At 42.4% G+C, this 18317-nt stretch overlaps 2 protein-coding genes across 6 annotated transcripts in view; both read right to left on the minus strand.

Moving 5' to 3' along the window:
* Nucleotides 1-414: 414 nt before the first annotated feature.
* arfgap3 (ADP-ribosylation factor GTPase activating protein 3) lies at nucleotides 415-11164 on the minus strand. Its single transcript, XM_062518074.1, has 16 exons — nucleotides 11029-11164; nucleotides 9912-10030; nucleotides 9433-9505; nucleotides 8822-8953; nucleotides 8186-8260; nucleotides 7936-8023; nucleotides 7487-7537; nucleotides 7347-7393; nucleotides 6753-6904; nucleotides 5914-6045; nucleotides 4930-5061; nucleotides 4340-4495; nucleotides 3805-3928; nucleotides 2676-2769; nucleotides 2393-2511; nucleotides 415-1944 (listed from the first exon to the last, which is right to left on the minus strand). The coding sequence occupies exons 1-16, from the start codon at nucleotides 11095-11097 to the stop codon at nucleotides 1927-1929; spliced, it is 1581 nt and encodes a 526-aa protein (XP_062374058.1). The 5' UTR covers nucleotides 11098-11164; the 3' UTR covers nucleotides 415-1926.
* Nucleotides 11165-12239: 1075 nt separating this feature from the next.
* pacsin2 (protein kinase C and casein kinase substrate in neurons 2) overlaps nucleotides 12240-18317 on the minus strand; it is a 35478-nt gene continuing 29400 nt past the window's right edge. For 3 of the 5 annotated variants that reach the window (XM_062517622.1, XM_062517620.1, XM_062517621.1), the window contains 3 exons: nucleotides 16696-16833; nucleotides 14951-15156; nucleotides 12240-14507 (listed from right to left, as the gene is read on the minus strand). In XM_062517622.1, the coding sequence (XP_062373606.1) occupies nucleotides 14395-14507; nucleotides 14951-15156; nucleotides 16696-16833 (457 nt within the window). In that variant the 3' untranslated portion in view covers nucleotides 12240-14394. The remainder of the gene's footprint in view (nucleotides 14508-14950; nucleotides 15157-16695; nucleotides 16834-18317) is intronic. The other 2 variants (XM_062517624.1, XM_062517623.1) reach the window with 1 other exon arrangement.

Here is an 18317-nt window from a genome sequence, read left to right on the forward strand (position 1 = left end):
TCTATGGGATTTTGAAACTCTTTTATCGTAAATATCTCAAAAAGTGTAAAGTTCACAAATGTGAAAAATCATAGAACAAATCTCCGTTTCTAGACCTTTGTAGGAGTGCTTGAATGACGTCAAACGGTTCAGTGGTTCTAGAGCCTTTGATCGTTGATTTTGGTCGGAAGAAGAATAAAAACTATAAGAAGAACAGGGATAACAGTACATTGCATTTACATGCAATGTAATTATCTCAAACTATAGCCTAATAGGCATAAGACTTGCACATATAGTCCTATTTCATTTTTAATCAGGATTCCAGATCAGACAACAAATTATTCACTTTTTTATTTCTTGATATTCACGTGACACAACCTATACATGTGCCTCCAATGTATGATAAGGTTATGAAATAAAAACACACTTCCAGTGTACAGTTGGGTACAGTTTAATAAGCATTTATACTGAGCAGGAAATACACAACTGGTAATGTGCAGTCTTAACAAGTGCAAAAGGCAAAATAAACTCCCTCACTATAAAACACACCTCAACTGGCCATAGCAAACTTAATTTCATTGTATTCCCATGCACCAATCTTATTACAATAACCCTCTTTTATTCATTGTGTACATTTGTAGTCCCTTGTGCTCACCAGAATACACACAGCATATCAAACAGGAGGATTCCCATTCAGTTAGTGTAAAAACAAGGTAGGCTACTCCATCTGCACTTGATTGTAAATAGCCTCATGATCCATATCAAGATGTACTGTACAATTAAACTATGTGGACGGGAGCAGCCATATGACATTAATGCAATTCCGTTTGCTCATTTATGCTTTACATACACTGCCCTTTGTATACAGGAATTCTTATTGTAATTCCCAACAGACCTTTTTTTGTGTCATGGTGGGTCACTTCAAACAAGGAATTAGCAAAGTAAACAGTGTAAAAAGTGCTAAACAGAAAAAAATAAAAAAAATAGCTACAGCAGTAACAGCCATAAAGTGACAGAAGAACCTATAATTGTAGCAAGCAAACAACTTCAGCTGCCTTCAAACAGTGTTGGCAGACCCTACATTCTTGCAAAATGCATGTTTGTGCAAGGGATCCTACATCAAATGAGTCTTCACCTTCATCAAACCTTTAAAATGAAGATACAGATTCCAAATATGACACGTCATAGTGTGTATCACTGTAATTAACAACCTATTGGATGGGAAAGCTTGTTTGACTTTTGACTAGAGTTTTGTTTCATCCTTCAGAACAGACAACTTTCTTCATCTAATTGCACAGCTATCTGGACAAGTATTTTGATGTTTGTGTAAACTAAACTGACAAGATAATATACAGAAAGCAAACTATCAACTACACCTCATTTTGAAGCAGCTAAATAACTGGCCCCTGGGTAATTTTCAGTCCATCAGCATCAGTGATCTTCAAGACTTAGCAGGAATTCCAAAGGTGAGGTGACATTTGACATGACACTCCCACCACATAAGGCAAAGAGAGACACACAGTCTTGTACTCCAGCATTAACCACAAAATGAATCAATAACTGCAAAAGAATATACCAAAAATATAATCCCAAATCAAAAGTCTGCTGTATGTGATAAAAAAAAGAAAGTGCCCAAGAAAGATTTACTGTAACCAACATAAGCCGCCATTTATAAAGAGGATGTTGATAGAAAAGGAAAAAGTAACTCCTTCACTCCTTGATTTGGTTATACACAAAAGCTTTGGCTTTCCATACCAAACTCACAGAGGCATTTATCCAGCTCTGTGGCAGATCGAAACATCTATCTACTTCGTAAAGCTACATCGATGCATTACACACAATCAGTGTGTGGCTTAGAACCGGAATCCCATGCTGACTGGTGGTCACACACAGCCCTCTATGGTTCAAGTCTCTCTGGTTCAAGAGTTGAATAGACACCTTCCAAGCTCATGTGCTGTAGCGATCCTGAAGAGACACACCCAACAATGGATGAGAACATGTTTAAATCATATGGGTTGCTTGAAGTTTTTCAGTTTCAGAATTTGACCTGGTGTTCAGAAGATGATGAATGTTGCGATTTGCTCTTTCAAAAAATACCACTTAGATATAACAACTTGGAGGGGAGTAGGTAGTTGTAATTGTATGAAGACGTAATGCATTCACTTGAAAATATATGTTTGCCTTATTTTTTAAAATAATGAGTTTGATTAATTAAGAGTTCATTAGTTAATTAATTAAATGAAGTAATTGATTCAGAAAAACAAGCCTAGTAATTTGTTTTCCTGAGTAATGTTTTACATTTTTAGTATAAATGAATGCAATAAGTGGACAATTTTAAAGCACACTGACTGACATTTTAAAATGTCTGAGATGTGTCATGTGATTAGCAGATGGAATGTGTTGTGGACAGTACCTGAATGGTGGACACAACTCCACTCGCCATCACAGAGAGGCGGCCGGCGACGGAGCGCACCCCCTGCTTCAACTGCGTCATGTCCGGTGCATTAGGCAAGACGTTGGTCAGACTGTAGCCTAGAATGGACAAGTCCGTGCACACACACACACACACACACACACACACACACACACACACACACACACACAACACACACAACACACACAACACACAGTGTAAAAGGTATTCATTGCACTGAACAAAAGCATTACGTTCCACAGGTGATTCCCCCAGGACTCACCTGTAGCGTTGGCCTTCTTCTGCTCGTCAAACAGGTCGGCGGAACTAATTGAAGAGTTGCCTGAGAATCTCTCCAGACGAGTTCTGGCCTCATACTGGTTATTCACAGAACAAGAGCACCAGCGACACAGCATTAAACATACTATCAGTAATAAATAAAGAAGTGGATTTCATGTAATTGTTATAGACAAACATTAACCTAAACTGAGAACACTGTGAAGGCATATTTCATACAGGAAATTACGCAGTATAGGAATGTACGCACATCTATGAAATTCAACACCTGCTGGACACAAGTCAATTTGAATTACAAAGAAAAGATATCCACACCCTGTCCTACATGCTCCCAGTCCCACAAAGAGGTGGGTTAAGTAGAATTGCTGACACACTGGGATATGCTCAACGAGGTAGAAAAACAATCCTTATCAGTAATACCACTTAATAGGCCCATAAATGATCTAAAGAAGGTCATCATTCCAGAACACCAGGTTAAGATAAATACTTTATAGACAGGGACTGTTTAGCGCTCTGCAACGATTAGGGTGACCATTTGTCCATTTGTTCGAGCCCTATGTCCGGACCTAGGTTGCATTTGGAGTGGCCTATAGAGGCTACATAAAGACTTTCTAATGAGGAGACACGGTACTCAAATAATCCTTCATAGAAATGTATGAGCTTAGTTTGTAATGGCAAAATGGTAGTTGCCTACACCTATCCCACCCCTTTCTGTTATGTAACCATATCCTTTTTCTGCCTCCTTGTAATGATTGGGGGGGAGATATTTATATTGTTCAGTTCATATTTAAACACAGATTCACTTGATGTACTTTCTATGTAAACATGACCTTATGTAGGTCTCCTCATTTATTTGAATAGGAAAATAGCTGCCCAAAGCGTTCTACCAACACTGTTGCCGAGTAGGGGGACTTTGGCATTCAAGACAACTCCACCACCCATGACAATAGTTTGGAGAAACTGAACAAACTGTTTTGGGGTGTCCAACTTCTTGCCCCTTTGCCCTCTTTTTAAAACACAAGTGTCCTCCTTTTCAGAGTCTTTGGCATGGTGGTCACCCTAGCTTGATAGTTGGCAGTGTTCCTGGTAGTCAGGGTGGAGTTGAGCAAAATCACCTCTGAATCGTCTTGCTTTCCGAAGTACATGTCAGAGGAGATGGCCTTCACGTCCCCGAACTTCCTTTGCGCCTCGTCCGAGGAGGAGCTCGGGCCTGCGTCATGTTTCCTTCGGGAAGTGGGCCTAAAAAACAACAAAGCGCCAAGTCAGCACTGAGCAGAAAGATTACATAGCCCTCCCAAGGCCAGTATGTTAGAGAGCCTCACTGCCAAAAACCTAGAATGAAGTGAAAAATCCCCTTAAACCCATTTCTGGTGAATGGTTTAGGGGAGGGGGTGGTGAGTTATGTGATGTTTTTTTATTACTTTTTTTTATACTTATGCACAATTGTATAATGTATGTCACTGTCTCTGTTTTCATTTGATGTCTGTTGCTGTTTTTTGTTGTTATGATTATTCTAAAAGAAACATGTGAATGTCATGTCAATTTCCAAGTTGAATGAAAATGTTTCCCAATAAACATATTTGAAACATAAACCCATTTCCGTTCCAGTTGTTTATTTTGACTGGGTGTTGTGACCTGAACTGAACTGACCGGTCATCGTGAGAGGAAGTCTTTGAGTTGATGTAGAAGTCTGGCTCGGGCTTAATGGACTCGTTCTTCCTGGAAGCCTCTCTGGATGCTCCGCCCCACTGGGAGAAGAAGTTGTCGGACGAATCTGCTTTATCATCGAGGTATCTGGATGACATTCTGTAAGCAAACACCACGTCAACCTTTACTTTAGTATAGTATAGTATAGTGCCTTTTGCGCCACATAGCAATACAAGGCGTGTTCAAAAGGGAAAGCGAACATGTAAAAACACAACCACATACATAAATGCAGGACTACTAGAAACAATAAAAAAAAAAACTGTTAAATAATCTAACTGGTAAACCATAGAGTAATAAGAATATGATCAGAACATAATGCATAGACAGATCACCGGACAAACCCGGTACAGATATTTTACACCCATGCAATACGTGCAATACAGTCAGTACAAGCATACCTTGAAGCATGCACACTGTATCTGTCTTTTTACAGTGAGAGCATGGACATGTGGTGTTAGTGTTTCAGAGAGAGACACATGAGTGTCTTGAAAGTGTGTGTGTGTGTGTGTGTGTGTGTGTACTAGACGCCTCACTTGGAAGAGGAGAAGGTGCCGTGGTCCTCTCGGTCATCCTCCTCAAACCTACTGAGGCGAGGTGGCTGAAGGTCTGCGGGGGACTCCTGCTTGATGGTCTGCATGTCGGACATCACAGAGTGGGACACCCCACTACAGGGACACAGACAGAGAGACCACCCATAAACTACTGTGTGCAAGACCAGGGCCGGGTTTCCCAGATTCGTTAAGAAGCTCTTAAATGCTAAGAACTTCTTAGGAGCGTTCTTAGAACGTTCTTAGAGCGCTCCTAAGACGTTCTTAGCACTTAAGAGCTTCTTAACAAATCTGGGAAACCCGGCTCAGATCATTACAAAAATATACACAAATTCAAATAAATTATTGACAATACACAATTAATACCCACACACCAGAGGACTTTCACAAGATTTGGGAAAGATTCTGGAAAGATTGGAGTCTTAATTAATGCCCCCATTCGAGCTGTACTCAAAAGGGTACAATCTTTCAAGAATCTTTCTAAAATCTTGTGAAAGTCCTCTGGTGTCAGGATGGCTTAAGACATACGTTATGTACAATGTCTCCAATCTTTCATGTGGCTCAGAAGTTACATGTGTACGTGAATCCCATTCGGCAATTAATTTAGTTAAATACTTAAACAACTCAATGTTACTACTTGTTTAGAACCTTGACAATACAGAAACATGTACTTTCCACAAACACACACACACACAAAGACGCAAACCCAAACACACAGACACAAACCCAAACACACACACACACACAAAGACGCAAACCCAAACACACACACAGAAAGACACAAACCCGAACACACAGAAAGACACAACACCACACGCAAAGACACAGCACCACACGCAAAGACACAACACCACACGCAAAGACACAACACCACGCGCAAAGACACACCACACAAACACACAAACACACAAACACACAAACACACAAACACACAAACACACACTACACACACACACACACACACAGTACCCTCTGGCGCCCAGGCCCATGCCGAGTCTCTCCGCTTGTTCTTTCCTCTTCCCCTCCAGACCCTTCAGCTTGTCCCCATGGCTCTTCCCCTGCACCTCCAGGCCCTGGTAGGCCAGCCTCAGAGAGGACACACTGCACACACACACAGAAGGAGAGGGGAGGGCTAGGAATGTGCTGACAGAAAATACACTCGACACAGAGAGACGTAGCTCAGACATGTCAAAACTGTAGGGAAAGCTCGAGAGGACATACACATTTGATCTGAGAGACTCACAGATTTTCGGATGTGTGTGGGCTCATGGATTTAAAGGGATATTCCACCATTTGGTGCGCCCACATGCGCCCATAGTGTGTTTGCAACGTTCCCTGATTATTACACCAGAATTGAAGTGTAGTTCCATGTCAAATCAGCTTAGAAAATCGCCAGGTTTCATTATCAGTTTGTCTTATTGCACTTTCGAACTTCAGAAGAGACAAGCTTTAAATGGGAAAATGACCGGAAATCTTAGTCACTTTTAAACACAAGGCTAGCAGTCGAGATGCTAATGGTCTAATCCAATTCAATGATCTATGCTAGGCTGAAGCTAAAAGTTGTATCGCCTAACAGAATGGCTGGATGAATGGGGAAAATGTAAATATCAATTGTTTTGCTCGAGGGGAGGTGGACATTAATGACCTTAATTCCAAAAATTGTGGAATATCCCTTTAAGTCATGTTAACTTGACATGTACGGGGGGAGTGTTCAGCGTATCCAAAACAACTCCACAGATTTCAGTACTGTGGCACAAGGAGACAGTGATGCTGAGTGATACAGACACTGAGGCACACCAACCACTCACTTGGCTTCCTCGGGTTCGGCGGCAGGTTTTGTGCTGGCGCTGACGCTGGTGTCCGCTCGGAGTTTGTCCACGGCCTGGGCCCTCTTCTCCTGCGCGGAGAAGCTCTGGCTGCTCACCTTCTGGGCCCCCAGGCCACCCTTCTTAGAGCCAAGCTAAGCAGGACACACACACACACACACACACACACACACACACACACACACACACACACACACACACACACACACACACACACACACACACACACACACACACACACACACACACACACACACACACACACACACACACACACACACACACACACACACACACACACACACACACACACACACACACACACACACACACACACACACACACACAGAGAAGCCACACATGAACAAACATGCCACAGAAATCCCTTGCACCCAAACCCTTACGCCACAAGTGAAGTACAGTGCTCACGGAACTGGACAGTAGGATCAGTAGGATTCCTTTTGCTGTCGGTTTACTTTGACATTATTATAATACTTACCTGTGTGTTTTCAGACATAATGCAGAGAACTGACAGTGATAAATGTATGATGGCATGTAGCCGTTTTCTGAACTTACCGTTTTCTTTGCCGCTGCTGGTTTCTTCTTGATGAGAGAGGTTGTGTCTGCAAAATACAAAATATATTCAGAACTCAACATTCAGATAGTATTACAAACTCACTTCCATTTTGAGAGAGGAGACTTGTGCTTTTTATTACCGAGAGCAGCTTTAGGAGAGACACTGAGCATATCAACCGTGGGTCCTTCTTCTGGAAACAGAGAGAGAGAGAGAGAGACAGAGAGAGAGAGAGAGAGAGAGAAAGGTCTTGAGCTGTGCTGTTCAAGAGCACCGATGAACATAATCTCTGTGCTGAAAAATTCAGCTCGGTCATTCCCCAAAAAATTTTCAAATACCACAGCATACTTAGCAAAAGTTTAAAGCTTCAACAACCAGCAAACTGTGCATGCCTAGTTATTCAAGCCATCCATTCAGATTTTTAGTTTTACTAGAATGAAATGACACTGATACGTGATCCATGGAAACAAGCTGGAAATCTTAGCACAATGAATGACATACAATCCTGCAGGCTTTCAAACATGGAATCTACATTCCCAAGATTAGGTTTGTTGGAGCATTAATACTTCCGATAGGAGATTAGGAGATTACCGTTGTTATTCTTCTCCACGGATGACGGGGACTCCTCGGCTGATAGACCAGAGTTCAGCTCCAGGCAGATGGGGTCATTTAAGGTCACCTGGCACAATACAGACACATGTTGCAAAGTATGCTGGACAAACAGGCCACAACTATGCATATCCCAAAAATGTTGCCATAACATACTCTCCCTCTTTCTCACTCTCGCTCACACACACACACACACACTAACAATGAAAACCCACGCTCTATTTCAAGGTACCTGTGTGTGTTGGCTGAAAAAGTCCACCTGCTTATCCGTGGGCGATGGAGAGAGAGGCTGACTGTCCAGCCAAAGCTGCACAAAAGACACCAAGACAAATTCAACAGCAGCTGACATTTACACGAGCTCTTATGAGCCTGAACATCCACAGACACACTATGGAAGAATGACTAAGGGCAATGGTGTGGGCCAGAGCCATAGAAAGAGAGAGTTACGACACTCTTTGATGTTGCCGCCACACGATCAAAAGTTCCAAAAAACCTGTGCTGAATGGCTGAATCGCAGGAGGGTGGGATGTACTTCTGGATGCTGGAAGGTGTAATCAATTAACTGATTGACTACTGACCAAGATATTGGCTGTTAATAGCTCCAAAAGTCCCATAAAGAGGAAATAGCCTGGAAAAAGCGCTGCGATTTTTTTTCCTATGGAGGTCTATGGGAGTGTCGCCACTCTGTTATATCTACCGCTCTGGGTCGGGTTTCCCAGATTCGTTAAGAAGCTCTTAGGTCCTAAGAACTTCTTAGGAGCGTTCTTAGAATGTTCTTAGAGCGCTCCTAAGAAGTTCTTAGCACTTAAGAGCTTCTTAACGAATCTGGGAAACCCAGCTCTGGTGTGGAGTGTGTGCGGGTCTGCACCTCTGTGCCATGATGTCTGGTTGCCTGGGTTGCCATAGTCTTGACCTTCTCCCTGTAGAGCTGGGCAGCCCTGCTGTTGTATTTAGTATTGGCTGCGCTTGATGTCCCGCCATGCTGATTGAAAAAAGCCATCTGAGAAGTGAGAGAAAGAAAGAAAGAAAGAAAGAAAGAAAGAGAGGGAGACGGAGAGAGAACAGAGTTGGAGAAGGACAGAGACATTGTTTGGAAAGGTTTAGACTGAGAGAGAAAGACAAACATGGACAAGGAAATCCCAACAATAAAACTCCACCTCAATACATGTGTTTGTTTGAGAGATCATTTTAGCTCCAGAATGTGGGTAGAATATAAACATGTTTTCTATTTTTTACACAGTTCATAGGGTTCCACTGAAAGGCATGTCTAAGAAATTTTTTGTGTGCACAGCTGAGAACTATGCATTTTCAACTGTCAGTTTGTCTAGTGCTACACAAGACACCATTTGGTGACTGGACACTTCAGTGATTCAATTATTCTACTCATGACTTCACTGGAAATTGACGGGTGGACTGGTGAACTCTTCCCTCCGCCCTGTTCCATATGGAACACGGCAGTGGACGGGCAGAGACACTCACCGCGCCAGCGTTGCCTCCGACCTGCATGCTGCGCAGCTGGAACCACGACCAGTTGGAGTCCAACTCCGTGGACCTGCCAGAGGAGAAGAACATGGAGGGTGAGGCTTCACGCGGAGCAGTGCAAAAAACATCACCGGTAGAGAACAGGGAAAAGAGTTCTGACATTTTCACTGGACAATTTAACTGACAGGAGGCATGGACAACAACAGTTTGTACGGCAATGTTGTTGACATCTGTTTTCAATCTACATATTGTAAACAGTACCAATGACATAGATATCAAATGCAGTGGTCATATAGCAAGCATTTTAAATGTTCACTTTCTCATGAAAAAGAATATAACATTTATGGTGTCTGCTAATATGAAGTGACGGGCTGAGTGTACAGAATGGGGGATACTTAGAGCAGCACACCATGAAAAATCTGAGATGTTTTGATAAAGAACAGGGAACTTCCCAACAAGGCTACTTTGCAGCCTACCTTATGAAGGACAGGTGTACGCCCAATGACCTATGAGTCCCAGAGCAGTCAATACAGAGGAACACTCCATAGGTGATGCTTGCCCAGCTGGGATTCTTGGCTGAACAGTCAAAGCATACCTAAAATGATCATCATAGTATAGTGTTAAAATGTAGCCTATTTGTGATGAGAGTTAGTACATATAGTCTATGAAGAAAAGGACCTATATCATTGGCCTTAATCAACATATTATCGACTCAGTTATGGCATGCTGGGTATAACGCCATGACCATTTCCGTCTTTAAATGCAGCACTCATATTTGTGGGCATGGGCAGAGGTTGCTGAGCAATAAACAAAGTTTGATTCGTGAATTGGGTACCACAATGACGCAACTATCCCTACACCATCTTGGTTATTTCTTCATGGGGAAAAACTACCGGTAGCCAACTGATATCTATCTACAAATCTCGAAAACAGCTCATGGATTCTGAAATTTAAAAAGACAGGAATACCCTTTAGCGCACTCGGTGCGTAGAGCAAATACTCTTTACAAAAAAGACGAACTGAATGTGGTAGCCTCATAGGAAACTTATTTATCCTATGAAATGTTATAGGCCTACAAAAACATGAGGACAACCAATTAGGCTACACTGGGCTAGCTTGAGTAGCCTGCGTGTTTCTGGAAAGCGCTTGATCTCCGTCATCCCCAAAAGGCAGCGGCTGTAAACATTTGCACAGCTGGAGGAGTAACCAATGTAATAATCTGCTGTCACGGTTTCCATGTAAGATATAAGAAACACGTTTGTTTTGTTATAGCCTGCATTTTCCGATCTCAAGAAGTTTTGAGCATGACCGCCGAAACAAAAAAAAAAAAACAAGTTTGACAAGATAGACTATCGCAGACATGTAGCCATCTACACGGTAAAAGAAACTCGCGTATTTTCCTTTCCATAATACTGACAGATCGCATAGCATCTATCCAGTGGGCTACGTACGTGACTTCCCATATGGTTCCATGAGCGTTACCCATGGCATCCTGCAAGCGCTTTACCGTGCGACGTGTCAGTATCATTTGATGAGCTAATTTACCTAACTGAGAGAAATTTACGCACATATTCTTCGAACTTGTCATCTCACCTTATTCGTTGGTATTGAGCGCAACCGCTTAAATATCGTCGATATCTCCTGCTTGCTAGGATCAGACATCTTTGCACCTGTTGAAAATTCACCTGACAGCCAACTGCAACTGTCAAAATGTAGCAGTTTAGTTTCCTTAGCTCGAGTTTGACACGTAGATGTGAATTTATTTTGGGATTACGCTGATTGGCCACTGTTTGAAATGGGGCGTGTTCTTCATTCTGGGAGTTGTAGTCTCACATTTAATGCAAGGCAATTTGGAGGACAAAGCCTAGCCTAAAGTGCGTCTTGGCTACAACGTTTTTTTTTTTTTTTTACTTTGCTAAAACAAACACATTTGTAATATGTATTAATACTGTATATCAGACCCTATATGAAATAATCATTAATTGGAAATGAGAGACTCTCTGATCGATTGGCTTCTGTATTTCTAAATTAATGTTCTTTATCTGATAAAATATCTCATATTTATGTATTTTTTTGTCAGATAGCCTAAAAAATCCAAGCTTTGCTCACTCGAATCCATCACTAGGCTATCAGTGTGGTAGGATATCAGGATTACTATCAGTCTGAGGTACAGATCCCACCTCATAGTTAAGACTAACATCAGGCAACTCCACCCTACTTGAAAGCAAATGTAGAATGTAGGCAAACACTGACTTTCTTGATTCATTTTATTTTTTGCCACATTGTGGAACATTTTTACAAAATGCACGCATTGTGGAGAGGACCACGAGTCCTCCAATGCATATAGCACATTTCTATTCTCACCTCCCCGGATATAGCAATCAATTTATTTTACTTTGAAGGTAACATTGCCTTGGACTAATAGGCCACTACTTTTGTAGTGCATTTCCATTAATGCACTTGTAGCCTACTGCAGTCAAGGCTTGTGTGGTGAATCGATCAATACATAGGCCTACATGTGAAAGTGTCAACATTTAAGATTACAAATGAAAACATGTGTGCACATGTTCGTAGCTTACAACAGTCTAATCCTATTCATTAAATAAGTCAATTTCAACAAAGATCAAACAGGGCAACACTGTTTTTACTTGTTATGTTTTGATCCATATTCCTGGGAGTTCGTAAAAGCCTAAAACAATTTCAGCCCAACTCATGCAAAGCTGTGTAGCATGTCTTGGGCAAAAAGCAAAAATGCTTTGAAGCCCACAACATAAAAGGCAAAAAAAACTTTATGAACTGAAGTGTGTGGTAAATTAAGTTTTATTTATTTCTGTATATCAATTAAGGCGGTCTTTTATAGAGGCCAATCACACTAGTCAGGCAGTCCAAGTATCGTGTATTTCTCCCAGACTAACAATATAGATTTTTGTCATTTTGCTTCACCTTCATAAGTTTATCAGGCAAAAACAAAATGAGGAACAGAACAAGCAAAATCATATATACAAATGTTACAAAACAACAAATTCATTTGACCGCAGCAATAAAATATTCAATTACTATACAGACAGATTTAAGGACAAAAAAAGGGAAAATAAATCACAGCATTCATCCATCAGAGACAGCTCTTAAAGGCAGCTGATAAATTAACAGTCTTCCATTTCAAACTAAAAGTCTCTATTTCTATTTTTTCAATGCAATTTTTTGTTCATAAAGGTCTTTTGCTATTTACATGCAAGGAGAATACAATCACAACACGACTTCAGATCTTTCTGTTTAGGATCAACTGGTAGCCAAAGACCAATCATCTCGGCCACTGGTGTGTCATATTGCTAACACTAACTGTATGAGGCACAAGTGCGAGTGTTCTCCCATAGAATTGTAGGCAAAGTCCAGTGCAGGCTTGGATAAAGTTGATGCTTCAAGTGAATAATAATAATAAAAAAGGTTGTTTTTCTACCCATGCCTGTCTTTTCAACCAAACCCAATGAACATTCAGACAGTTTAGAAATAACAGCAATATATAGCTCAAATCAACCCAGAAAACCATAACCCGCAATGTGTATGTGTGTGTATATGCTCTCTGAAAACAGTTCTATTAAGTTGATCGGACTCGCAGGATAGGACTCAAACCTTTCCCTGCTGGCCTACCATCAGACAAAAGATTACAATCAATAGGTGAGAAAGTACAATCAATTGATCGTGTCAATCATGGCCCTGTCCCCAGGCTAAAAATGTGATCTTGTTTGAGTAGTTTCCCATTTACAACTTTCTGAAAACTGCGGTCTGTTAAAACTGAACGAAATCAATGACAAGTAATATATAGAAATAAAAAATGTGCTCTAACCACTGAGTTGACTATTTACTCCCACTAAATAAGAATGTACAATATCTTCCATATCCAAATGCATTTTCCTTAGATTATGAGTTTTGGCCAGTGCTGTTTAACATAAAACTGGACAAATGATCCTACCACAAAGTGGTGTGTATTGTTTTGAGGTACAGAAAGGAATATGTAAGTTTAACTTTTAAACTTTGAGTTCAGCCTTTCCTCGATGAATCTTTCTCCCAACTTCAAGATATACTGTAAAAGGCCTAAGCAGTGTAAGGCAGGTTGGATATGCAACAAAACCAAAATTCTGAATTTTCAGCATGAAGGAAGTCAGTGGAGGCATGAATGATAAAATACAGACTCTGAAAAATAATATAATAAAATCTGAAATGTACAAGGCTTGAATTTGTCAAAGGCATGCATGGCTAATTCTATTGGCTCAATTTTTGTCCAGCATCTTCTATGACACAGCGAGTAAGACAGTTAACTTGTAGAGGGCTGATGATGACGCTTGTTTAGTATATTGCTGGACAGTGACGACAAGTGGATTCAGTGAGTAATTTTCAGCATTTTTTTTCCTCAAATGGCTTTAGTTGAAGTTTTGGTGATGATCTGTCATTTTGTTGATATTTGTTGACTTGAGTTTGTGAGTTGTTTGTAAGTAAGGATACCTGGTGATGTATGATAAGAGACTACCGGTAGGCAACCACACCAGAGATGACCGTGTATAATTTGGCGTCTCCCTGCTTTCCAATGCAGCATATTCAGTCCACATCCCACCAGGTGGGGGCAATAGTGAGCAGTCCTCAGATTTGTATTGGACTCCTAACTCCTTCAATTTTTACACAAACGATACTCTCTCTGGGTGCCTCTCATGCAGCGTTTATACGTCCTCCCTCGCTCCTCAGGCCTCGATCCTCACTGATCTACATAAAGAAAGATAGAAGAAGGGCCGCTAGACTATCCCATTGTTGCCGCCCCATCATTCCTTTATGTAGATCAGTGAGGATCGAGGCCCAGAGGAGCGAGGGAGGTCGTATAAACGCTGCATGAGAGGCACCTTCTCTCTCTTTCTCTCTCTTTCCTTCCTTTTCCCTCTTTCCTCTCCTTCATCCTTTGCGTCTGCCTCACTATTGGATGTCCTCCACGTAGTTGGCCGGGTAGAGACCCACAGTGCCGCTCTTCAGACGCCCTCTGCACCACCCCTGGTCATCTTCCTCCCCAATCTTAATGAACTCCTCCCCTGAGAGAGGGAGAGAGAGAGAGGGGGAAGCAGAGAGGGAGATAAAGAGAGAGATAGAAAAGAATGGAAGAAAGAAAGGGAGTGTTATGTGCATGTCATGCATCATCATATCATTTATTTGTAAACAGCAAGATGCTTTAGATAAATGCAATAGATATAGACCATCATTTCATTGTTAGTAATATTACTATTATTTAAATTCATCAACATTAAATCATTAACATTACATACTATCATTAACCTTACAGCTGTTTATTTTACCGTTAATAATGCTTTGATAAAATACAATGCACAGTCATGCCAATAAGGCTCATTGAAATGAATTGAATTGACCATAATTCACTAATTCACTAGAACATCCCAAGGCTGCACTTAAGATCAAGAACTGGACTTGAATAAAAGGGCCGGCAGGATGTGGACTTGCTTCTCTGCTCCGACGGTACCTGCTTTGAAGCTCAGCTCGTCCTGCTCCTGGCCCTCGTAGTCGTAGAGCGCCTTCACCGGCACCGAGACGACCGGAGACGCAGGCTCGTCCTCGAACGGGTTGCCGTTGCCGTTGGCATCGGCGGCGGCGTCGGTGGCGTCCCCGGCGAAGGGATTCCCCGTCTCCTCGTCCGACCAGTCCTGGGTCTTATCTACGCTGCTAGCGCTGTCACGGTCACAGAACCAGTACACGGGTCAAGCTCACAACACAGCCCAGTCACAGAACAACAACACCGACATCCATTTTTCTCTTTTTGTAAAAAAAAAAGTGGATTCTGACACAGCAGATCAGCGGTCAGTTATTGGACATCCAACATGCCAGGCGAGAGTAGCAGGAACCAGGAAATCAAAAGAGTTAGACAGGAGCATGACGGTGAAAACAAAAAACACCTTCAGGAGTACAACACACAACGCGCACACACACACACACACACACAGCACAAAACCACAGAGAGACTGCTCTAAATCCCCCCTCGCACCAGTGATTTCCCCTCAGCCTTTACGCCAATGTCCCGCCAGCCATAATGATGTTGTTTGCGAGGGGATTTAGGAGTCGTGTTATTACAACAAAAAAAGCTGAACAGGACCACAGACATACATCATGATGTAAATAATGATACAGACACAGAGACACACACACACACACACACACACACACACACACACACACACAGCCCACGCCATATCCCATGAGCACCTGGAGTTCCCGGAGGCAGGTTCACCACCACCAGCAGAGGGCAGCAGCTCCAAACCAGTCCCCATGGAGACAACACACACACACAAACACACACACACACACGACACTTAACACAGTAAAGGCCTTGTTGCAGTCAGACCCGCCAGGCTGAGGACACCCACCTCCAATACAGATGAGCATCACACTTTGGGGTCTGTGTCTCTCGGACACACAGCTTGTTTACTAGGCTGCACCTATCCAACTCCCCCCTCCCCCTTAGAACACTCTCGCTCGCTCTCTCTCTAGCCTTTGGTAAATATTTGAGATCTCCACTGGAGCCAAAAATCTGAGATGGAAATTAGGCACGGACTCACATTCGAGTCTGTATTTAGGACAGCCCTATCTACTGTCAGAGATGACAGATGGCTAATGTATACTGTAGTGTGCTTGTTGGGACTTTGGTGTGTGGGTGTGTGTGTGTGTGTGTGTGTGTGTGTGTGTGTGTGTGTGTGTGTGTGTGTGTGAATGGCTAAGGAAACACCCCCTATGCCTAGCAGGTCTGACCGAACAGAAGCAAGGCTGGACACACACACAGGGCACTCTGCAAGATGAAACAGTTAGGTGGTTGAAGGATAACACACATACACACAAAGGTGGTGTGTGTGAACGTGTGCAAGTGAGTGTGTGTGTGTGTGTGTGTGTGTGTGTGTGTGTGTATGTACACAGGAGACAGATAGATGAACAAAATGGAGGGGGAGTGTGAGTGTGTACTCGTTCGCTGAACGCCCATGCAGAAAAACATACAGCAACCTGATGAGAAAAGGGGATGAAAAAGAAACTTAACAGGGACCATAAAGAAGGACAAACCAAGTGGGGTGGGGGGGGAGCCAGAGAAGAAGAAAAACACACACACGCAAACAAACACACACAGGGGAAAATGGAGGGATGAAGAAAAAGAGCTGTGCAAGGAAGGACACACAAAGTGGCGAAGAAGTGCAGCGACTGCACGACAGTTGACTGTTCACCAACGTTTTGGTGGCAACTTGGTCTTTTTTGACCGTGACTGTCGGGCTGCTGTTGGGTTGTTCCTGGGGCGACTCTTCCTCATCCTCGTCATCATCAAATGGATTCGAGCCCACAGGCTCTGTGCTACGAGGCACAGCGAGGCTAACAACATGGAAAGAGACAGTATGGTGACACAGACACACACACACACCACACACAGCTATAGTTACACTTTTCAGACTCACAGGTAAGACGTGGAATACCATAGAACAGTGACGGATTACTGGACATGGTGACCATTGTGACATACAACAACGTGGACGAATCACAAGGCACTTGTCGACAGAACACACCACCTTGACCAATGATGGAATGGCCACTGTGGAAAGCTATAATGAGTCGCTTTCAAATCAGCCAATGAGGGTTAGTGACATCTTCGACCAATGAGAGATGACGGTGGTGAACGTCAATGAACACCTGCAGGCCAGTATTTACATTACTAAGGGATGCTCCCACAGCTAACTAATTCACAGTCATAACGTTTACACAACAAACAATATAGCAAGACAACCTGCAAAAAAAAATGAGGGCTCAAATACAAATTAAAACAAACCCTGTCAGAGAATCAGACAAACAACAATGAAGAAAATAAAAGTAAGGGAAAAAAAAAAAACAGATGAATTTTGAATAGAAACACAGAGGTTTTCTTTCAGTACTGTGTATGATGGTGACTGTAAAATGTCAGTATGTCCCTGTTTTCCTGGCACTCATACATCCTAATCTCACCTCCTATCTGCCGAACCCCAGCCCCACCCCACCCCGCTCACAGAACAAATCAATAAAAAAGGAAATAAATATACCCATCTATCACCCAGGGCTCCTCCATGTCCTTTACATGGGTGCTATGCGCGGGGGGGAGGATGTTTAGAACACTCAGGGGTCAGAGTTCAGGTGGGCTGGGAGATGGCTGACATTCCTCTAGTGTACTCCTGGGACTACATGTTGTTCATCCGCACGCACGAGACAAACACACGAGACACACACACACACACAGCTGTGGCTGTGGCTGGAACTGTATGCATTGCGCAACACTGCAACAGTCACCTGGAGCATAACGCAACATGAAAGCAGCTATTAAGACTAAGACGGGGATTCATCTTTGACCCTGATCTCAGAACACCATATATCTGTCAGGGCTTTCCTGGAACCCATGATGGATACATACAGGTCTGGCTGAACTCTTCTGCAAAGAGCTGGGGGGTATTTCACAAAACCAAGATAGGGGATTTAGACAGGCTTACTGGGTTATCCTGGATGAACATAGCCTTGACTTGGTTTCACAGAAGAGATCACATATAAGTTACCATGGGAATTTATACTTGGAAGCTAGCCTGCTCCCGACCAGGCTAACAGCCAAGCTAAGTTAATTCTAATGGTAATTACATTATCTGATTGGTTCTGCTAGCTGTCATTCAAATCAGACCTCCATGCGATTTTTTCGAAGAGCTGTATTCCATTTATATATTATTTGCTACTTGCATTTACTCGCAAAACACAGCAGAATGTCTGCCTAATACCATATGGATGTTATTTAAATTATGGTGGCCTTATAATTAATAACATACTCGTTGTTTGGTTATTTTTTG

The sequence above is a fragment of the Sardina pilchardus genome, chromosome 17 (genome assembly GCF_963854185.1).
Source record: "Sardina pilchardus chromosome 17, fSarPil1.1, whole genome shotgun sequence".
Classification (NCBI taxonomy): domain Eukaryota; kingdom Metazoa; phylum Chordata; class Actinopteri; order Clupeiformes; family Clupeidae; genus Sardina; species Sardina pilchardus.

Excerpts from the sequence above, each read along its gene's own strand:
- arfgap3 (XM_062518074.1), bottom strand. The coding sequence starts at position 11,097 with ATGTCTGATCCTAGCAAGCAGGAGATATCGACGATATTTAAGCGGTTG. Across the intron at positions 8,954-9,432 it reads TCGGAGGCAACGCTGGCGCG|ATGGCTTTTTTCAATCAGCA; the intron begins GTGAGTGTCTCT and ends CTCACTTCTCAG. Across the intron at positions 4,496-4,929 it reads GGCACCTTCTCCTCTTCCAA|AATGTCATCCAGATACCTCG; the intron begins GTGAGGCGTCTA and ends GTTTGCTTACAG.